Source organism: Ammodytes marinus (genome assembly GCF_949987685.1).
Source record: "Ammodytes marinus genome assembly, chromosome: 9".
NCBI lineage: Eukaryota > Metazoa > Chordata > Actinopteri > Uranoscopiformes > Ammodytidae > Ammodytes > Ammodytes marinus.
Window position 1 is genome coordinate 21,909,063 of NC_137213.1, and position 24,214 is coordinate 21,933,276.

The 24,214-nt window shown below is 41.6% G+C and overlaps 1 protein-coding gene across 1 annotated transcript in view; it reads right to left on the reverse strand.

Moving 5' to 3' along the window:
• The window catches only part of LOC307255657 (glypican-1-like), a 70,731-nt gene that overhangs the window by 13,607 nt on the left and 32,910 nt on the right, over nucleotides 1–24,214 (reverse strand). The window contains exons 3-5 of the mRNA XM_080034388.1: nucleotides 20,982–21,140; nucleotides 4,939–5,166; nucleotides 4,427–4,590 (exon numbers count right to left, since the gene is read on the reverse strand). Of these exons, the coding sequence (XP_079890514.1) occupies nucleotides 4,427–4,590; nucleotides 4,939–5,166; nucleotides 20,982–21,140 (551 nt within the window). The remainder of the gene's footprint in view (nucleotides 1–4,426; nucleotides 4,591–4,938; nucleotides 5,167–20,981; nucleotides 21,141–24,214) is intronic.

Here is a 24,214-nt window from a genome sequence, read left to right on the forward strand (position 1 = left end):
AGGGAGCGAGGCACGACTGGGAAATATCAACAGAACATGTGGAAGAGCGATTTACTGGGGAAGGAAGGGAGAATAAAGGATTGAGTGAGTCAGATATGGGACAAGAAGAGAGGATGCTGGAGTTTGTCACAGCCTTCTTGTCATTTTTCCTGACACCAAATTATGCATTTGAAATTGAACAGTTGGTTGGAGTCTGTACTTCTTTCAGTCCAATTGCAGCGAATAGGCCTTGACACGGATGACTCAGAGACAAAATTAAAGACATTCCGTCTTGGTGCACACACAGCTCAACGGGGCCTAGCTTTGGAAAATTCCCTTTTACAGAGACACACCAAAGTGTGTCCATTGAGACCATACAGTGTGCTCTGGCCTGCATTCTGTGGACTTTTGATGAGTGTGTGTAAATAGGACAGAAGGCAGTCCATGACCTCATTCACAGAGTGGCAGCGGCTCCATGGGGCCCTTCCATAAGTGCTCGGATGACATTTTGTAATTTGGTAAAAGAAAGCTATGCCAAAATTTGGACAAATTCCCTTGTCCAGCCTTGTTTAAAAGAACACATCGCTCACTGTCCTTCAGCGCCAACGACATTGGCATCTGTCAGGAAATGCGTTTTGATGAAATTTGGAAAAGGGAAAGAAAAGGAATTATGAGGTGTGTCTGTGTTTCTGTACCTTTAAGCACTTTTGCATTTGTGTACCCAAGCGTGTCTATGATTGTTTGTCAAAGAGAGATGCTTATGAATAATAATTCCCAACATAGCATGCTGACCATGCTAATTCTTAACCTTAAAAGGAGCACTATGTAACGTTGGGTCTGTCAGAGAAGTGAACGTTCTCTAAGGTATATTCTCTTGTCTCATAACTTTCCTCACAGGAAAATGTGATCCCTGGAACACTGTTTGAAGTAAGAAAGCTTCCTGAAAGGTTACTGTTTCACTGTTGTTGTTTACAGCAGCACAGGGCCGACAGTTTGGCTTACAAACATATTCTAGTCTTACGTTTTTTTCCAGGTTCCTCAAAATAATTTAGTTTTGATTTATGATGACATAATTATTCGATACTAAGAATAACATGTAGAGAAAATATGTTTTGTAAACTAACTGCAGGCTCTGGGATTGTAAACAAATCCCACATCTCTGAAACTGCATAGTGACCCTTTATGCTTAGCAGTATTGACAAATCTAGCACTAGCAACACCATTCCCTTAACTCTATTATGTGCGGCTGTACGTTGTTGTTGCTTGCTTCTTGTTATAGGCTACCTCCTGGCTCTAGACTCTACTTGTGCATGGTTATTTCTGATTTGACTCCCCTGTGGCTATGGATGTGCTCGGCATCTCTGCATGCGGCTATGTAATTGAGACATCCTCAGGGTCCCTTAGTGTAGGTGTGTGAGACGATGCACCTACTTTCAGGGCCAAAGGGGGACGCAGCATGTGGAGATGTGCTAGGGCCAGGCTGTCTACACTCTGATGACAGACACCATTATAGCATCCCCACAGTGCCACCCATAGTGCAAGTGGGAACACATATGTATATATATATCAGTAAATTGGGGAAAAGGATCAGAAATATCCTCCTGGGAACCGAGGAAAAAAAGTGTATTCCAATTTATTTAGTTTAGTGATTTTCTACCTATTCAGGGGTAATAAAACAACTTACAATTTAGACTTTTCAAAATTTATTTTAATTTTTAATTTTACAGAATGTCCACTGTAGTGGACCACAGGACCATCTGTGTGTGAAAAGACAGCCAAACGTAGAAGATACAAAACTGAAAATATCATAGCAGTAGAGTGATATTAAACAAAAAAAATAACTGAACAGCTCTTCAGCCAGGTGTAATTTGAAGTCCAGGTATTGTTCGGTGTTCTTCACTGATCGATTCAGTGCTTTGCTGTCAGAGTAATCGCACGTGACGTCCATTTCTTGGTCCTGTTTGACATACGATAAAGGCTGAGCATTCGGGCACACAGATCCAAACCACCCATGTTGTCATTGTACTGTCTGATGACTGCTGGTCTTCTCACCTGGACCTGTACTTTTTCTTTTTTGGACCATCTGGTGCAGATATCCTCAGTTTCTTTGCCATGCACAGTGGAAACCATCAGCACTGGTTTGTTGTCAAACCATTTTGTGATTGCCAGTTCAGGACTCTTTCTGACCACTGACACTGTTGCTCCTCTACCCTCTTTTTTCAACTGCTTATCTCCTGGTGGCTGGCATGCCTTTGGGACTCTGTTCTTCATTATGGTTCCAGTTGCTGGAAGGCCCTTTGCAAGCAATGCATCCATGACATCGATTGTTGTGAAATATCGGTCGAAGAATATATGACTTCCTGAGGGAACAGATTCATCCATGCCTAGAACGTCTGCTGCTCCAACACCCAGTCTTTGCCCACTGAATGTTTACTTCCCTTGGTAGACTTCAAAATCCAGCATGAGGCCATTTGGAGAAGCGAGGACAAAGACTTTTAGGCCAGTAGGGTTTGGCTTGCCGGGAACATATTGCCTGACTTGTAGCGCTCTTTGATTAGTGAATGCTGCCAAATCTTCAAAGACTTTGTTGTCAATGTATTGGGAAAAGTACTGAATTGACTCCAGTCGATAAGGGTTGTAGGGTCATCTCGACAGTCAGGAAGCATAGGTAGCACAGGTGTGAACCTAATATGATGGGGGGAAAAACACCAAAAAAGGAAATTAATAATTAAACCATGCAGAAATCTACTTTATTAAATGCAGTCAGGTAGTAGTGCATCATTGGGACAATTACAGTGTTATTGATCTGCAATCCTTTTGACCATAATAATAGGAACAGAGGATCAGGATCAAATTCTATTACTGAATCAATGATTATATTTCCCTCATACTAAATAAAACCTACGTGCTACTCTTGACCCACAGAGGGCGACTACTTTCCTGCTCATCCCTGTCTGTCTCTGTGTCTGTCTGCTCATCTGCACCTCCTGCATCTTCTTCCTCTTCCTCTATCCCAGGTTCAAACTCATGCTCATCTCCCTCATCATCTGAAAACTCATAATCTGAATCTCCTTCAACTATCTTGTAGAGAAACTTCTCTGCTTCATTTCTGTTTCCTACAACAATGTTGAGTCATTAAGTACATGAAGATGGTCTTGGTGTCCACTATAATTGACATTCATAAAGGGGCTATTATTTTAAAACACTTATAATTTAAATGCATTCAGAACTAAATATATAATTCCTAAGATGTTCATGAACAAGAAGATATATGATTATCACAGTAAAAAACACAATAGATAAACAATATTTGACTTACCTCTCCTCTTTCCATAAAATGTGCTCGCTGCTTTGCTGGCAATTTTGGATGAGAAGGAAGAGGAAGTTCCCAGCATCCCAGCCAATCACATGGCATATCACTGTAAAGCCCAGGATGTCCTCTTTGCAATACAACAGGAATTGGTAGAGTAGCTCAAAAGAGTTGAATGATATGCAAGTGAACAAAATGTCCAGTATAAAGGACACAAGTCAATGGGCGGGGTCTCAGGAGGATATATATTTTTTCTTTGACATGCATCCAAGTGTGTGGCCTTTGCAATCATGTAATAGTAGCACCGCATTCTACTCTGTCATGCCACTGTTCTCTTTTCATGCTTGCACACACACACGCTCCTGTCCTGACCTTGTAATATTTCATCCGGGGAAAAAAGAAAATTGTAATATTCATCTCTGGAGCAGCATCTGTTTTCTCAAAAGGATGCGTTCATTTCTCATGGGGGCCACCGCTCTCAACAACACTCTCCTTTGCCCCAGTGTCTGATGGGAGATATTCTTCACGTGCACGTCAATAACCGGCCACCTCCTCTTTTGGGAGCTGAAATGATTTCTCGGTCTTGCTCTGATCTTAACCTTACTCTGCTGTTATACACAGAGGGGACCATTTCTCTTGGGAGATATTAACCCTCACCCACCACACACCCCCAGCGTGCACCAGGGAAGACATTTTTCAGTTGGGAGCTGACATTAACTGTTGTTAGGGGCTGATTGTCTGAGCCGCCGGGTCATACTTTATGGAGCCTCTCGTTTCCACCAAACATTGATCTGCCAATGCTTTATACTATGCGCTAAGGCAGGGACTGCGAAAGACAGGCCTGTGTGTGTGTGTGTGTGTGTGTGTGTGTGTGTGTGTGTGTGTGTGAGAGCGTTTGGGTGTTCACAATGGTGGAGAGAGATGAAAACGCCTTAAAAGAAAGAATACCAATGAACATGACCAGGATATTAGTTTTGCAGCAGATTTCTCACCATTTAAAATATCGCACCATTTTTATTTTAGCCATTTATTTTTTATCAAGAACATTACAATCAAAGTTATTGGAAAAAGGGGAGAGAGGGAACCTGGGAGATAAGAAAAGGTAGGGGATGGGAAAAGAGAGTTTTTTTTTTTTACCTGGGACACTTTGTGGACCACACCCCCACTGATCATCAGTCCCTGGACAAAGGAACGTGCCGCGACAATGGTGCGTGTGACCATCATCTTCATAACACGGGGGGTGTCTCCGAAGGGCCGCAGTATCTCTATCTGCTTGGACACACACTCCAGGTAGTCCTCACCTGCAATCAGACATCCGCATTTATTAAAATCTCGACCGAAGAAAGAATCTGCATAACGCTTATCGGAAATATAAAGAAATCCTTCTTTTCTATTTTTCCTCTCCTTTAAGTACTTAAAAAGGTGCTACGAGGAACTTTTAAATATTTCTAGTTACGCTCAACCAGGAACTACAGCTGGCGTAGTAAAAACACTACCGCTTTTGTCCAAAGGGGGTGCAAAGAATTAACACATACTGAAAGTTCCTCGCTGCACCGTTAATTAATGCACCATTCTTAGTACACCATTAACCCATGAATGAGCTCTTTGTTGCTAGCTCTCTCTGAGCTACGAAAAAATGCTGGATGTACCTATGAAATATTGCATGTTTGCCTGGTGGAAGAGCTTCTCCATCAGCTTGGCCCAGAAATCGTTGAGCACCTCTTCCAGGTTGACGTTGGAGCCGCGGTAGTAGTTCCTTATGTCCGTGTACAGGTCTGTGAAGACCTGGGAATTCTGGAGGTACAGCAAGCCCAAGCTCGTAGTGAACGTGTCCTGTAGACTGATCGCAGAGCGGTTCAGCAACTCCAGGAAGTGACCTAAAAAAAAGTAATACAAAAAAGTTAATGGTTAAAAAAAACGGAAGAGGGAATTATCTTTTGACTGATATAAACCATGATATAAACTAAAAACTTTATGCCATTATTTTTGCTGCCATTTTTTTTTCACACCTGCTCACATTATTTTTCCCATTCACAGGTCAAGTAGTAGTGTGGTGCTCAATATAAACCTAAATGCAGGATGACAATTCCCCTAACTTATTCTTACTGATTTGTACTGCTGCATACCAAACACTGGCTCATCCTGTCAGTGAACCTAAAGCCTTAAGTATATGATAGTGAGCCTCAAGGGGATGGCAGAGATTGACAGCGCTTCAGGGTGCAGTTTATAGTGCTCCAAATTAGGATTTACAGCAGATATATGGGGTATACCGGCAATAGGCAGGCAGTCAAGCAGACAGACAGCTAAACAGACAGACATGGAGGTGGGATATCTGTGTTGGAGAAAATAAGAAGGAGAATATTGGACCCTGGCAAGCAAAAACAAAGCAAATTTCAAACAGTGGAAGCAGACACACACACACACACACACACACACACACACACACACACACACACACAAACACACAAATACAGTACAACTTCATTGTTAACTATAGCCTCAAAGGAAACAAGCTAAACATTTCTAATTATAAGAAATGTTTTGTATCTGTTATCTGGCACAGCTGTAGTATTGGACTGCATGCGATTGCATTGCTAAAACTTGAACCTCAGTGTTCTGTGATACATGGGTGTTGCGCGAGTGTCCATCAAGGTGCAAATATTCACACATTGGGTTTGTTATCATCAATCCCAGCTTTTCTGTGGCCAGTGGCATAGACATAACTACATCTGTTTTGTGCACAAACAATGTTTATAAATGAGGCTCGTGTTCTGCCAAGAATATGGCAGCAGAACCCCCCAGTTCCATCCATCCATTCAGGGCCAACATTTGCTCTGCATGTCCAAGTACACAAAGGGTTCATACCTGGTGCACATGTAAGTGTCTGTGTGTTTTGTGCTGTTTGTCAGCCTGTGTGTATACATTTGTGTGCAGGGCAGGGAGATGGGAAACTGTAGTATGCAATGGTGTTGACTTTGTAGGTATCTTATCTCTGCCTGCCACCACTCCAGAACGGGAGGAGAGGAGTGTTGAGGGGGGTTGTAAGCTCTAACATGGGACTACCTCACCTGCAATTAGCTTATTCCCCTAACAAAGCTGCTTCTGAAAACATCATAACACACACACACACAAAAAAAAAAAATCCACCTGGCACTCAATCACTGCATATTTAAACAAAACCAGAAACACATCCTGTTTTTCTAGCAATTTCCCTGACGACAACACATGGAAAACAAAAAACAAAAGCAAGTTAAACAGTAGCACAACTATTCCTAACACCCACATGTGCGGGGCTCCAAAGACAATCACACAGCACTTGGAGTTGCATAACATGTTAATGTGCTAAGCCCCATCCTGACCCATCTGCGTGGCATTATCTAAGCACTGCGGCCTTGGTGGATATACTGTATCTCTCTGTTCCCCTACTCATTAATAAACACCAGCCGGCCTGCTGCTTCACCCGCTGCTGTTATTCGCTGCTTTTTCTTCTGGCATTTTCACAGACTCTTAAGAGCTAAAAAGGTCTAGTCTCATCGTAGCCGTTCATTTTGAAGAGATGTATTTAGCACTGCCTGATGTTATGAATGTGAAATCCTGCGAAAAGCCATTTTTAATTCCACTAGCAGACAATCTCTCTGGGACATACTGTGCATCAGCTTATATTATTGTTTTTCACACATGTAATGCTCACATTGTGCTTAGAGAGTACTTCATTAAAGGCTTACACACTATATCTGAACCATGTACCTAAGTCATCTTGTAAACATCAAGGGTACACCGGGCCCTGGTGTTTGTTCTAAACTGGAGTCGATGCACACTGATTAAATCAACATACAATTAGCCAAGGGCTTTTAAAAAATGTATTATATAAAAGGTATTCAAACATTTGATGGGAGACTGTTATCTTATAAATGTATTTTAAATAGGGGCAGTTTTTGGTCTTTTGCCGTATTGTGCCTGCAAGAAAATATATTTCCTTTTATTTTTCAAGTTAAAATTATATTTTGGAAGTAGCAGATGTAGGGGAGAACGGGGTAAGTAGGCACACTTTTTACTCTAGTGAGAATTGCTTATCACCTAAACATCTTTCAATAGTCATTCCTACATTAAATTGAAGCTTAAGGTGTTGGCTTGAAATATGTACCCCTCACTTTTTCTATCTTATTGTAATAAAGAAGAAATTAATCATTAAAGACACCCTTACACATTGTGACAACCAACCCCATCAAGGGGTCGGTTGTCAAACACTAAGGGGTTGTTTGTCACAATGTTATCTTAATGGGAATAATCTTAAAAAGAAGGCAAGAAAGTAGAACTACATTTGAAAGTTTAATTGCATTGTCAAGTTGACAAATAGGCCTACATAACTTACTGTAGCCTTGGCAGCTGGTCTAGTTTGGGATGCACTGTGTTGTTTTGATTTTGTTGCCCTTTTTTCTTTTGCATGCTAGCTGCCTTTTCCTGCTCTATTATTTCCTTATCTGGGGTGTCAGTGAGGATACAGCTTGACAATTTATTTCGTTATTGGGTTCCTTTTCTGGCCGCAGCCTTGAGATAACATGTGACAACCAACCCCCCAAAAAATGTGACGACCAACCCCAACTTGAATTTCTTGCTAGCATCAAGGCCAACAACCATCTGACAGCTAATTAGCTTGCTAACCACAATCTAAAATATAGTTTACCCTTCACACTTTGTATGGGTAACAAGTGTTTTGTTATAAACCCATTGTGTAAAAGCCTAGAAGAAAAATACTGAGGAGCTAAATATTTTCAATTTGACATGAAAAACGCAAACAGTCGTCTCACCTCAAATTCAGCAGTCTAACTCCAAGGAAGACTATGTAGGTGACCTCTGATTCCAATTCTGGATATTTACATACCAAAATGTCATAGACAGCGCCTTCTGGTTCCGAGATATAACGATTGTGACAACCAACCCGTGTGACAAATTACCCCGTTCTCCCCTACTGTATTGTCTTACTAAATGTAAAAAAAAAAAAGATAATTAAACACTGTCAAAATCAAACCAAACAAAATTACTACTTTGGTTTTAAGCCCTAAGATGCCAAGAATGGTAGGGCGAGCAGGGTCTGATTGTGTGTTATTTACTCCTTATGAATAAATAAGGGTAAAGGAAAACAAGTCCATTTTCGAAAAGGCAGAAAAGGTTGATGCAAATGCTTTTAAGAAGATAGAGAAAAAACCTTTCTAGTAAGCCCCTTATTATGGCTGCGGAACCTCATAGCACAGAGCAAATGACAACTTAATGAATGCTGTGCAGTCTATGCCTTTTGTGCGTGATGCAAATCGTTTCCTAAGTTAGATGCAGCTGCCACATTTTTAAGCATTTGTTTAGTAGTGAGACTTTGTGGCTGGATGATACATGGTTCCCCTGTTCCCCGACCTCCCTTCACTCAACATATCTGAAAGCACAGCTCTGGGCCACCCTCAGAGTACCAGAGAGAGAGAGAGCTGCATGTGTGTGTCACTCACACAAGCACACGCCGCCGACATCAAAAGAGGGAGAGAGAGAGAGAGAGAAAAACTCTTTCAGGAGTCAGCAGAAAAGCACATGCACACACATGTACAAAAAGAAAGCAACTTCAAAGTCACAGCATAATCACACGTACACACAGGCACACAAGGATCACAGACAAACACACAGACACACACACCAACACACAGACACAGACACACACACACACACTTCAGAGCAAACAGAGGCAGGCGTACAGACAGACAGGGAGCGGCTGTGGCAGGTGCATTTTTGCTTTTAATCCCCATTTGAATTCATTCCTGCCGTGTACCGTGTAGCCTCACTGAAAATACGTTTGTCTGAATAGAATTAGTTTTTAGCAGAGAACTGTTTAAAATTAAGGTGGTGGAGTTGAAGTTGTTTTTTCTCCATTGACTGAATTATCCACATTTGTGTTTACAGTCCTAATGTGGGCTGGGGGGTGGAGGGGGGACACGTTTTAAGTGCTCTGGGGGGGGGGGGGGGTCACCTCATGTGAAGGAGAGATCTTGGTTAATGGTTTTCACGCTGTCCAGTTCTCTCCTGCCCTTCAGCTGGGAGTGAATAATGATCATCATTAGTATGATACAAAGCGCCGCCATGTGCATGTGTGTGTGTGTGTGTGTGTGTGTGTGTGCCATGTGCTCCTGTGTGTGTGAAGAAGATGACCTTTCTCATTTCTCATCTGTTTGTGTCTCCGCCGTGATATGAGGGAGCCACAAGCTCATCCCTTCTTCCTCTCACCCCTCCTTTATTTTCCTCCTCAATCCCCCTATCATCCCTCAAAGCCTAACCTCCACCTTCTCTCCTCCGGCGTCTGCTCTCCAAGGGAAGGAGTGTGGGATGTGAGGGAGGGGAACCTAATTGCCTTATCCCCTGATACTGGGTGTGGAGGGGGACAAAGAGGGGACACATATTTGAGAAAGTTGTCAAGTGTAGTTAGTGGTCATGAGGACACTAATCGCTCTTCAATGGCAACATTTAAAAGGGGCTACGAGGAACTTTTAAATATTTTTGAAACAGTCTTATTTTGCTATGATGATCATAAATGACATATAATTGCAAACGAGACCATCAGTGCAAAGAATGTTATTTGTATATACTTTTTATCAATGCCTTCATCATGGGTAAGCTCACCCAGGAACAACAGCTGGTGTGGTTAAAAAAAGACCTTTGTCTAAAAGGCGTAAATTAATGAATATACCAGCAGTAAGGGAGACAGTGTATTAGTGAGTTAAAAAGGAAAATGAAAAAGGTACTGTGTATAGCCCAGAATGAAGCCTATAGACAGATGAATGTTTTGCCACATGTTGCTGTGTATTGATATCCAGAGCCACATATTGTCCTCAAAGGGGTGTCACAATCTGTGCAACATATGACACCCTTTGTATCCAGCCATACTGGACTGATTATGCTCTTTAATAGGCCAAAGAGTTAGGACTGGGCTATAATTCAATATTGCCGCGTGTCAAGTTTAAGTGCAATCATATTGTGATCCTCGGCTCTTCTTCATAACATTGTTCCAAAATGTTCTGTTGTCTAAATTACTTGACTAATTATCTTATTGCTAGCTGTGTTTTGAAGAAGGAGCACATTGAGCTACTGACTTTGATCTGACCCTATTGCAACATAGTGGAATACAGTGTGTTGTTTTGAACGTGGGTTTGACCATTTAATCTGTGATTTTGCATATGAACCATATTGGAACAATATCTTGTTTGATATCGTGATAATATTTCAACCGTTTTGCACAACGGAGAGTCCAACCGCATTGACTGCATTAACAGAACATTATTTTTCTTTAATGCAACAGTAGATTAGAAACATCTCTCTCGACTCTCCAGCTCTCCATGCTTTTCAATCTTTTTTCTCACACACACACACACACACCCACCCACACACACACACACACATCTTCTTTCTGTGTGAGAGGGGAGTTAATGATTTCATTCTGTAATCACTCTGAGCTTCACATCCAGGCCACCTTGAGATGTTAGGTTCTTTTTTTTAATTTTATTCCTACGCTCTCTTATCCCACTGCTTTTAAAGCTGATTAAACGCACACACACACACATACACGCACACGCATTAAAGTGAGCACACACAAACCCTTTTATACAAGAGAATTATGTATTAAGTATTTCACCCTCTTCTAAACTCTTCTCTTGGTCTTTATCATCAATCAATACAGTGCTTTAAAGCAGTGGAGTAGGCCCTATACCTCCACGTGCCTTCTTTCCCTCTCTGTCTCTCTTGTGTCTCTCCATCTTCAGTTCTTCGCCCTCCTCACTCTATCTCCCGTGTCAAGTTGGGTTATTGACACGAGATTGCGTTGTAACACAGAGGTACCATTGATGATCTTCCAGCTGCCAATCAAACTCTCGACAAGGGGCTTGGACAGATCCCAAGCCACTTTCTCACACAGAGGTATCAACTGGCTGAGGCTTGTGTGCTATACCCATTCCAGACTAATCCAGAATCAGTTTTCTCATAGTGAGAGCTTAGCGGATCTGGCAACACATGCCACAGTCTTAATAAAGTTGCCGCTGACGCCTGACACCAGCTGATTGAAACAACTGATCTCAGACCTGCAGTGGTGATTAAGTAATCACAGGCTGACAAGAAATCGCTGAACCTTTAACGACATTGGCTGCTCTCACCTTACTCTGCTCTCGTCTTTTGTGAAAAGTAATGTTGGTGTTTGTTTCCCTCCAATTGCCAGCTAACGCATGTGTGCAGGAAATGTTTACAAATGACTCGTAAAATATATTGTAAAATACGCTTATCCAAATTCTGTAGAGAAAGCTTTGCAGGAAAGGCTGTCCGTGCAATGAACTGAAGAAAGATGAAAGTAGATCATTGTATAATAATATATTGACATGAATGCCTATAAGCATACTGTAGGGTTCATGCACTTACAGATAGAAAAAGTATCTGAGAAACAAGACAGATTAACTGGGTGTTGGCAGTCCACCAGATACTGACAAGGGAGGATTGGATAAAAAAGGAAGGATCAGTGATAGAATGAAAGGGATTGTGAAAAGCAGCAATTTTAGATCTCTTTTATATCTGACAGCTATAATTATGTTTGTCCATTAGACAAGGGCTGAATGGTCGTATTAGCTGGATGGTTCTTTGGCTGGGAGGAGAGACACTGAAAGACGGAGAGCAAAAGATAGGAGAAAAGGCCGCATTAAAAGGATAGTTCAGTATTTTTGAAGTGGGGTTGTACGGGCCGGGGTTAGGCATAGTTAGTGTGTTACCTTATGGAGATAGCAGTCAGCGCAGAGACTTTGCTGTAGCAGAAGTCAGCCTTGTGTTGTTGCAAGGAGGCCAGAAAAAAAAGAAAGTCTCCACATACATACATGCTAACAAAAATAGTAAATATCTGTAATATAATATTTTTTTTCCACGGCTTTAGTTTGCTGCCAGATTGCCCTTTATTTTTGTATCATTCAATCAGCCTCTTGACTCAGAGCTACTGCGGATTATTCAAGAGACACAAGAAAACAAAAATAAAGAACTTTCTGGGGGCTAAACTACTGCTAACTAAAGCTGTGGAAAAGAAGCTTAGTTTAGCGTATAATTTAATGGATATTTAGGTTCTAGGTTAGCATTTATACATGTAGAGGAAAAACATTTTTATTATTTTTTTTCTGGCCCCCTCTGCAACAATACAAGGCTGAATTCTGCTACAGTGACACCTCCCTTAAACTCATTTAAAAATGATTGTGCTGACCCCCATCTCCATAAGGTAACACACTAACTATGCCTAAGTACCCCATACAACCCCACTTCGAAAATACTGAACTATCCCTTTAAACACCAAAAGGCACACATAGAGCACATGGAGTAATATAATAATAATAATTATTATTATTATTATTATTTTTTAAATATATTTTTAAGCTGCATCTGGATCTGATTCTGCATAGAAAAAATACACAATCACTTTGATTGGCAGATAGTTGCAATTCATTCTGGAGAGTGTTCAAATCCTGTGTGGGAATAGTAAGTGTTTGCACAAGAATGTATTGTGCAACAAACTAAGGACTACTGAGTTATGGCCGTTTAACTGAATCATGTTGCTGTACATAAATGGCATCAAAACATTTTCACGGAATCACTCAGGCTTAATGAATCGTCCACAATCCACCTGCATTTGGTTAAAATTGCATAATGTAGTCAAGAGGCATTTTGGCTTTGCATGAATTTTGTAGGACAAACATGTTAAATAAATAAATAGGGGAGAACGAGGGAATCTGAGGCATCGGGTAACGTGAGCCACCCCCTGTATCTAGGCAACGGAAAACATTGTTGTTCATGTGAGATATATGTTTTCAAGCCCCTCTCATTTCCCCATGGCCCTGAAATAGAGGACCTCATGGTGCTGTGGTAAGCATGTTTTTTTGACCAAAATAGGTATTTTGCATGTAAAAGTAAATGTTCTTGCTGTCAACTTAATCAACTGTTGTGCCAAAGCAAATGTATTCACGTAGAAAAACTTCTATCATACGTGTTGATGAACTACCAACATATAAAAACCATGTGATGATATTAGCTAAAGATTAGCCTGAAATGCTAAGAGAGGTAGTTTTTTCTCAAATTGTGGTGGTGGGGGAAAGTGAGCCAAATGCTGTGGGGGAAAGTGAGCCACTGTCTCACTTTCCCCCACCATGAGGCACAAGTTAAGTTTAGTCTTAAACATATTTTAATGTAATATTACATAACATATGTTTTATTTTAATGTCATACACATTGTAGAAAAGCCATCATGCCAAGGAAATACACCAGGAAGACGACCTGGGGCAACCACACGGAAAGAGCACCTTCTCATCTTTCCCTGTAACCTTCAGGGCTGGAAAGTAGAGTAGGCCTAGTTGTAGAGTATGACAGGCTGATGTTATATTCCAGTTGGGTCTTCTCCTGTGTTCTGAGTCCCAGGCTGTTCTCGCTGGTTCTGATTTTCCTATGCTTTGACCCCCAGACACAAGCTGGCTCTAAGGGTCCTGTGTTCTGACCCCCAGACTGTGTTCTAATCTAACTGGTTCTATCTTTCATTTGAATCTTATTAAAACCTTTTGAATTATAATATGTTGTATTTGATTTTGTTTTGTTTTGTTAAGTGTTTAGAAAATTTGCTTTGCTTAAAGGTCACATATTATGCTAAATGCACTTTTTAAACGTGTTCTAACATATCTATGGGTCCAAGGTGTGCCTAGAGACTGCCAAAATATTAAAAAAATAACAATCTCTCCTTTTCTCACTCTCCCCCTTTCTGAAACCTCCACCCCTCCCCCCCAATATACTCCAGTCAGAATTCTCCCCTTTTCTGACCTCAAAAACTGGAAAGCCAGAAGCTTCCACTGTGCAGGACACACCCCTATTTCTTATTGGTCCACGGCCCTGACAGACAGAGGGCGAGGCGTATCTGGCTTCGCTTCCGGACAGGGGGCGGGGGGAGCTCAAATATTGTATATTTACGAGTGGAGCTGCAGCTCTTTTTAAAAAATAGGCCATTGTGAGATTAGCTGAACATCAGTATAGTACAATAAATTATCTGAAAGTTTTTTTCAGCAAACAATTAAAGAAAAACGTATTAGTGACCACTAAGACCATATAATATGGTGTATAATAGAACCGAAAAGTGTATAATATGGGAGCTTTAATTGACCAAACCCCATCATTCTTTTACTAGTCCGACATTAGTTCTGGAATGTGTGGCTAGTTTTCAGGATTCTAACTGTTACAATTTGTGTTGTTATGGTAGTTTAGAGTGGAAAAAGTAAGTGGATCAGTTTACCCCCTTGATTTTTCTGGTCTGTCTCAGTTTACCCCACAGCTGGGGTAAAGTGAGCCACATGACAACTTTTTTTAAAACAATCATATCTTCACTGCCCTTTGTCTTGAACAAATTCTGCTAATGCCCATTTCTAGGAAACATCCTGAATTAATGGGAAATGTGTAAACTTGAGTGATAAATCATTTTAGCTCGCTTAGAGGGGAGCAAATGAAAAAAGTGGCTCAGATTACCCCGTTCTCCCCTACATTTTATTTAATTTTTTTTCACAAAACAGATATGGCCTATAGAGACTGATCTTTCTACAAGGTATCCCACTTGTATAGTATCCATGTTCATTAAGAAATTATCATCACAAATAATGTGTTGAAATAAATGACAATATGGTATGGATGCCATTTACACCAGAAACAAAACCAAATGGCTTAATGGTTGCAAAGGGCCTAACTACTTCCCTCCTTAAATTAAGTGAAATATGTCAATACGTTTCCAACAGAACCTACAAGAAAGAAAAGAAAGAACATGCAGACACAGAGCTGTAAGATATCAGGCACAGCGAGGCCAGCCTGCAGTCGATATCCCACCCATAGCCACTACAGCAGGCACCAGCTGGTTCCGTGATCCCTACTTTTTTCTATCCTCAGCATTTGTTAGGTCCCTACCTGTGCAAGGACAATGAAAAAATAAACTCAACAGGCACAAACAAACATTGCTATCCTGTGCGCACTGAATGCCTGAATGAAGATCTGGGAGCCATTTAACTGACAGTATGTCAGTCTGGCACCGCACACACAGTCACACACACACAGTCACACACACACACACACACACACACTGCCCCCAGGAGAACTGCAAGCCCCTTAAGCCAGCATTTAGATACTATTAAAAGATCCCCTTATTTTTAAACAGCCCTACACGTCACATAGTGCATGTCATTTATCAACAGGCTCCTCTGTGGAAGTCTTCATTCCACTTTGTGTGTCTCGCGACTTTCCCTGGCCAGCACTATGCACCATTTACCAAAAGCCTGTTTTTTTTATCCATCTGGTTCTCTTTTGCAGCTTTTTTCCCTTGGTTGTTTCCTCTCAAAACCCCATACCGTTCCTTACCCTCACTATCATTTTGTTCTCTCTTTTTTTCCTCCCCTCAATCTCATCCTGCTTTCCACCGCTTTGCCCCCATGCCATCCTTTAATTCTAACATTGCATTCCTCTTTTCCTATTTCCCCTCCCTCCCGACCTCGCTTCCTCTCTCTCTCTTTCATTCTATCCTTCCAAGGCGCCGTCGCTCCAAAGTGAGTAATGTGTTTGGCATAATTAGGCCAGTGTACTTCTGGTCCTACACCGACGTGATTTGCATGCAGATAATACGAACCAATCAAACGCCACAATGGCAGCAGATGTCCTTGTCTCTCATGACATCATCAGAAGGTGACCCTGAGAGCAGGAAATTAGAAGGTGGGCGGGCAGGACAGGGGGGGTGGGAGTGAATCAAATCTGTTGCTTAATTGTAGGACTATCAGCAACACAGATGTGTCCCCGGTGTCCATTCCCAGTAAACATGGGGTTGGTTATTTTAATGGGGAGGGGAGGAAAAGAACACTGGGCTAAATGTGGTTGAAAAACAAATAGGTTGTCAGTTGTATTAGCCAAAACCAATGCAGTAAAATACAGCAAGGACATACCGTCATTCAAGTTTAAGGTCATTCTGAAGGGATGTAGTTTGAGAGGTGTAGGGCCTGACCGATATTGATTTTGGAGTGCCGATGCCGATTATTTTCAGAGAAAACTTACGATTACGATTAAATCGGCCGATTAAAAAAAAAAGAAAATCCCCAAAATATAGGCTATATTGAAAAAAAATATGTTTTTGAACCCTTAAATATATATATACCTTTTACTGTTGAAAATACAGGAACTTTTTCTTTATTGCAATACGCATTGTCTAAAAAAAAAATAAAGTGTAACAAATATGTCTAAATTCAGACATTATGCATTTTATCTTACTGCACCCAACCCTCTGGAACTCCCTCCCCCCAAACATCAGCATCTCAGACTCAATAAACTCATTCAAAAGTCAACTCAAAACTCACCTCTTTAAGGAAGCATAATGACACCTGACTCCAATTCAAACCTTATTTTAATTTTTTCTGTATTTTGTTTTCTTTTTCTACATGTATGATTCTCTATGATGTAAAGGGTCTTTGAATGACCTCCAAAAAAGCACCATATAAATTCTATCAATTATTATTATTATTAACTGTCAAGCGATGACCAATGGCTCTGCTATTGGTTGCAGGGCGAACTGTCAAGTGTAAATTAATCCAATGTATTACAACACACCTGCTGCTGCTGTAAATAGGCTATAGCATTAATGCTATTCAATTAGGCTACCTCCAGGGCAGAAATACATTTCACACATGATTGCTTGAAAAAAAAAAAAAAAAAAAAAGAATCGGCAAAAAAACGGCCGATGCCGATAATTCGGCCGATAAATCGGTCGGGCCCTAGAGAGGTGTCTGTTTAATTTTACTGCGATATCCGGAGAGGTGTTGCTCATGTTTTGTCCGCCCTCCATATGTAGACCTCAATGCTTAGCAGGTCAACTGCACATTGGTATATTGTCATATACTAAAATGTATTCCAGTTCTGACCTAGAAATGCGTGTCTTCTACTTGAAAAATGACCAAAGTGGATATATCTTACTACTGTGTCTATCAGAACTCTCAATGAACTGCCACATCATTCGCTGTAAAGACATAAAGCAGGCTCCGGCTGGCAATGCAGACTTATCCTTTTGATCCAAGTTTAGAGCCTATCTCCTTAAATCTGATAAGATTCATTTGAGTGGGCTTGATGTCATTCTATAGTGGATTGTTTGGCCCTCGGTCTATCTCCATGGCAGGAGATGACATTACTTAACAGGGCAGCTGGGAGATGTTCGGCGCTCCACTCAAATGAATAAATAAGCGATTCCTGCTTGGTCATCTAGAGAGGAGTGGAGCCCATAAACCAGCAAGCACCAGCGAGTACTCTTCAAATCAGATTAAGCTCTCTGACCACTGATCTGCCTTGAACTGAAATGGGCTGGAAACACAGTGGCCAAACACGCATTTGGCTGCTCATTGCCCAGCGCATGAAAGTATGTGCATTCTGTCTCTGTGTTGACGATTCAAGAACCCGGGTTAAGATCAGATTAAAATCTGGACTCTTTCAGATCTTTGAACTGGTTCCTGGGACCGCACGTCTTCAAAATGTCTTGTTTTGTTAGACCAACTGTCCAAAACCTCAAGATATTCCATTAACCGAGTCGAGTTAAGACAGAGAAGCGTTTGAGAAACTGCCGGGACCAGAGAATGTTTGGCTTTAAAACATGGCTATTAAAATAGTTTTAGTCAAAGGACAGATCATTTCAGCCCTATTTTCTCTTTCTCGTTTATTTTATTTTCGTTTTCATAATTTTTTTTTATCTGGGAATGTTGATGAACACAGAATACACTGAGCATATACTTTAACTAACATATCCTTAGTATTCTGCCCTATTTCTTATTATAGCCATACACACAATTGAAACAAGAGGTCAGACAGTTAAAATGTGTTTTTATTTGACATTCAAAAGCAAAAAGGTATGACTTATGTTCATATGTTCTTTATTTTTGTTCTTGTTATTTTAAATGACCTAAACAAGTAACCCTTTCTACAAAGTAAAAAATATGTTTTTCCATGAAGCTGGCGCTGCATGTGTCAGCAGTACAAGAGAACACAACCCACACAGACACAGACACAGACACACAGACACACAGGAAATCCAGATGCTAGTGATGGCACCATTAGGCCAAACACCACCTGTCAGGTTTAAGGCACACCTGGTTGCCATCTAACGCACAACTCCCTTTGGTGCCATCACTCTCTATGTCCTCACTGACCTTTTCTCCCTCACTTTCATCGGTAACCCCATCGTTCACACTCTTTCTGTCTACCACTCTCCATTTTCACCTGTTTGTCTCTTGCATTTGTCCCTGCTCTGATGATGGGTCCCTTTTTCACTATATATTTAGCATTACATGATACATTTTTTGTCAAAATAAGATAGCATTTAGTGTGTTCTTCTACACACAGTATGTAAATGATAGTAAAGAGAGTGGCAGTACCAAGTGAAAACCACAGACACTATACAGACGACCACTCACTCTCTCGCACAATAAATTACAAACTGACAGAGAGATGCATGTAAACACACATCTGCATGCTCATACTACAGTGTACACACTCGCAGGCACAGAGCCAGCTGTATGTGAGCACACAGGTCCTCTAATCTGTGGCTTGGTTTGGAGCTTTTTTTCCAAAGTCCCTGGACCTAAAAGGCCAAGCCTGTATGGGCTGGAACAGTAACACCCTACACTTAGCCACATGGCGCTAGCTATCCCACACCCTGCTAAACACAGCCAGATGTGCAGGGACTGGCAGCAATGGTACAATGTCACTGAACTGTCCTGCAGCCATAGGAACAAAAAAAGAACTATGTGCTGAAAGTGGTCTGGAATCAGCTAATCCTCACCTATTTTTAACCATAAGTACTAACCTTACTCAATATGTTGTGTCCAACGTTGTTATAAATAACCAACATCCAACCACCAATCCACTTCTGAAATGCTTCAGGCGAAAGTTGTTTACCAAATGCCTCCAACAAGAAGTATTACATTGCACTTCTCAGCAGCTATACGTAAAACAACAGGATGTCTTTAGTTAGAATGGCTGGATAATGCCAAGTTTGCACTGATCATATGGCAGCAAATCTAACGTATTATGGTCCAATTAACTCCCGTCTATCGCTCATCTCTCATTGTTCGCAGGCAACAGATGTTTTTTTGGACTTCAAGGTCCAAATGACTTAATTGTGACGCAACACAAGTTTCCATGTTCATGACGCTGCTTGTCTCACTGTATATTTATCTAGTGAGCTCTTGAATGAACATCATTAGAATGTTTACAGGTCGGAGCTGAGTGCTGCTTGAATGCGTGCGTCTGTACTTTGCGTTGTTTACTGGCACGCTGTGCTAAATGAGGTGTTTTCCTGAAGAATGGGAAAGTTCAAGAACAGTCAGATGACTGACTCAGAGATAATTGTGTGTGTTTGAGAGAGAGTGTGTGTGTGTGTGTGTGTGTGTGTGTGTGTGTGTGTATTTGGCAGGGTGACTATCCTTTTGGAACAGCAACAGCCCCCCGAGTGAAAAGGAGGGGGCACGATACAGAAGGACACAGAGGGATAGAAGAAGAGTAAAGAAGTGTCACTCAGCCACTAATCACTGTGATCCGAAAAGGTCAGGCTAACTAGCCAAGCTCCGTGCTCCAGCTGACCGATCCGTTGTCACCAACTGGCCAAGGGGAACAAGTGGAGCACATAGACACCCTTCTATTAACTGGAGCAGGTCATTAGACACAAATAATTGCCTTGGTGCGCCAATGTTCTAAGATTGAAAGTCCCTCTGTTTCTCTCTCTCTCTCTCTCACACTCATTTCTTCTCTCACACTTGGAGCATTGCAATTAAGTCCGGATTTTATTTTATTTTATGAAGAACCTAAACAATAGTTTGCTGTGGCGCACAGTAGATTTAGTCAAGTCCCGAATGCCATATTCTTTAACATTTTAAATATGTACATCATATTTTATTCTTAATTTTTTCCCTTTTGGGCACTTTTGTCTTTATTAAGTAGTGTGTAGTATAGAGCAGACAGAGAGATGACGTGTAGCGACGGTCTCTAGCTTGGGATGTTGTGATCACTAGTTTAGCATGTCAAACATCTGGGCTTCAGGATGCCAGTTATGCTATTGTTTAAACCATTTAATGGACACGACTGAGCAGACTTGGCAAAGTATAAAAATAACACAGTTTGGCGTTCTGACAAAGCCACTGCGAGGCATTAAAAACCTCCCCTGTTGAGGCATGACAGAAGATCAATGTTCTGCATAAATCTGCAGTCTGTATGATAAAGGGGCTTTTAAGTATCTCTTTCGGTTATTGTCTCTGTGTGTGTGTGTGTGTGTGTGTGTGTGTGCGTGTGTGTGTATGTGTGTGTGTGCTTGCATGTGTGTGTGTACTTCCATGTGTATGTGTGTGTGTTCGTGTATGTGAATGTGAATGTCAACATTCTCGTGTGTCTAGAGTGAAAAACAATGGGATATACTGTAGAAACTGAACCACCCAAAACTGGGTTGTTGTATACGGTGGCAAAATGTCAATCAATGAAAAAGGTGTGATGAGCCGACTACTGTTGGAGAACTGTAGCGCACACACACACATGCAAACCCAGACACATCTATTTCAGTCTCACTCTCACTCAGGCATCTATTGTTAATGCACAGTCACACACTCACCATTAAAGAGCTTGTACTGTCCGGTCAGGGAGGTCTGTAAGGATCGTCCAGCGTCTTTCAGTAGTCCCTCCATCTCCCTGCGGCTCAGCACGGTCAGCTTCTCCTCCATGTCGCTGGTACAGCAGGTGTAGCCCTGGGGACAGATCCGCAGGTGCTCCCCTATAAGAACAAGGACAGGTAGAGACAGAGGAGGAGAGAGGATGGGGAAGTGTGGGGGGGGGGGGAAAGGGAGAAGATTAGTGGAAGAAAAGACAACAGACACAACATGACATTAGCATTGACAGGTCCAGGCAACTGAGACAGCGCTCAAATGAAACTGAGATTGATAGTTCATACGCTGCTGCTGTATGATAATACTCAACTGCTAACATGAACATGACAGTATGAATTAGCTGCAGTGGCTATTTTTTACGACCCTAAACCCAGCTTGTTGGCAGTCGCAGAGGCAGGCCTGCATGTGTTGTTCGCCCTGCCTGATTACCTGGCATGATGCGGAGAAGTTCGCGGAAATGGGAGCACTGGAGCAAGAGTATACGACATCAGATCCCATACAATTTTAATGAGTACTCCCGACACGCATGCATTCGCAAACATGTGCATAGACACACACACACGGAGATACACAGTTTCCGAAAACCAGGGAAGTGGAAAGGATATGAAAGCTCAGGCTTGGTGTGTGTAAACAAACACACACACAACCGAAAACCATATGAGGGAATTTAAATAAGGGCTGTCAAAGTTGGTTATGACTGCAGCCAAGCTGCGGCTGAAATTAGAGCAAATTGTGTAAAATGGAAATAACATCATCCACATCGGCGCTACCGAGCCTTAGGCAAACAAAGAAAAAAAATCATGCGGGTGATGTTTCATTGTTCAGGTAAAGAGGGACAAGACGTGATGCAACACTTTCACTTGCAATGAAACATTTTACTTTTGAACATTCTCCCCACTAGTACTATGTCCAGTCACAAATGTACAACATTACTTGACACATAAAATGAATCCACAGTGGGAACCCAGAAGCACAGTAATGAAAAAACAGAAAAAACAAGGATGCACTGTTCCACTATGTGGAATAGGTTACAAAAAATTGAGACATTTCTGGAAGGGAGAAAAACTAATTCAGTATTTACTCTTCTAACTTTCTTCTAAACCTGCCTTTCCGTGTCCAAAACATGTACAATAATGCATGCAAATATCTTTTGTAAGTTGAAAGACTGAAGTTGAATAATGAGCCTGTTACTTAGTCTTAGAAAATAACTCCACCAGCCTCTATGCAATCATCAAAGTGTTGCAGTTTAGTCAGTGTGACATTCTAAACGTCTTGAAGTGTTTGATTACTTTCATATGTTTTCAGCAAAATTACATTAATGAGCTCTATGAGCCTGCACAAAGGAATATTTCCAAAGCAGTAAAGACAAAAACATATTGGGTTAATGATTTGATGTCCCTCAGGCTGTCATTAGCATTCACCTGGCGGCGTTTACAGCTGAGAGCAAGTATATAGGCAGTGCTGCTGTCGATAAGATCGATCCTGCCATCCTTTTCACTGTTAAAGTCAGTGATTTCTGTGTGCACTGGCTCAGCCATTACAAGCAGGCCCTTTCATCTTCGTTCACTGCATTTGTAGGCTGAGTTTGTTGATCACTGTGTAACACCCCCCCCCCCTATCCAGTCCTTGATCTCATTGCTGTATTGAATATGTATTACTGATTATTTGTCACCGGATTGGATAATGTGTCTACACCAAGTTTCTGTAACTGTCCTTTAAGTGCAGCACCCAGGCCAACTCTAAAGTCTGAAGTGGAATAATTAAAAAGGCACTTTTCCTCTTCGCACACATAAGTGGAAGCACCTATTAAACAGTCACGTTGTCACTAACATCCACGCAGAGAGGTTGTAATGGAGAATGGGCCCTTATTGAGTGTGTTTGATTTGTGCATGTCAATGAAAGGAAAAACAGAAATGATTGAGAAAGTAAGAAAGTGAAGACGAGCCCAAAGAAACAAGGGAGAAAGAGAGAAGAGGATATAAAAAGTGAGAGAGAAGCTTGACAGAGAAGTAGCTTAGAGCAGTGCAAACAGTACTATCAGGGGTCAGCTGCAATCTGTCTGCCCCTGGGACGGCCATTTAAATGCCTGGACTGGTTTTTAGTGTGCATGTGTGTTATGGGCCTGTGGCCATTTCCTCCAGTGCAATCTGCTTGCTGCCATTTGAAGGACATCTGTGCCAAGAACAAGAATACAAACCTAATACACACACACACACACACACACACACACACACACACACACACACACACGCACACAAGCACACACACACAAAATAGGCTAGTATGAGGTGTGAGGCTTCCAGTTGCAGCCAAGCAGAAACAGCCATATGCACTATACATTCAAAATATCTGCAGAGTGGACGGACACACACACACACACACACACACACGTTTAAATAAAAAAAACACACATCCAGTCTTGGACACATGTCTGCCACAGGTCAGTAAAGGTCACCTGTAACAGAACATTTCATTTCCAGTTGGGTAACCTAACATTTGGCTAATGTTACAAACAGAGCGGCCTTTTTCTTTTGACTCAGTAAACTGGAGCGAGCCTGTGTGTGTGTGTGTGTGTGTGTTTGTTGAATCGGAGAGTGTTTCTATTAGGGTAAGGGTGACAGTAAGCCACTTTTGATCAAAGGGTAGAAGAAATGTATCCCTAACAACCGGCCTTTCTGCTGTTACACTTCATTATTTCCTCTTTCTACTTCTCTTGTACACACACACGCGCGCGCGCACACACACACACACACACACGCACGCACGCACGCACGCACGCACGCACGCACGCACGCACGCACGCACGCACGCACGCACACCTGGAGAGAAGCTGTGTTAGTGTTAGGCTCCAGCAGTAGAATCTAAATAGGGCCACAAAAGAGCGAGCAACTAATGGAAATCCTTGAGACGTACAATTTACCGCACTTACAACACAACACACACATCCCATTTTTCTGTGCTTAGAGACAACTAAAAGAACAGGTTTTTATTGCGTACCCCCGGACCACTCCTCATCCATTATAAAAGTGCTCTTGCCTTAACCAATTTCCCAGCCTGCCCTTGCTATTTCCTGTCTCTATTGTTCCTGAATTGTTCCCGCAGTCTGGATAAACTTCATGGAATGCATGATAAACTTGAAAAATATGGTCGTAATAATAATAATAATAATAATAATAATACG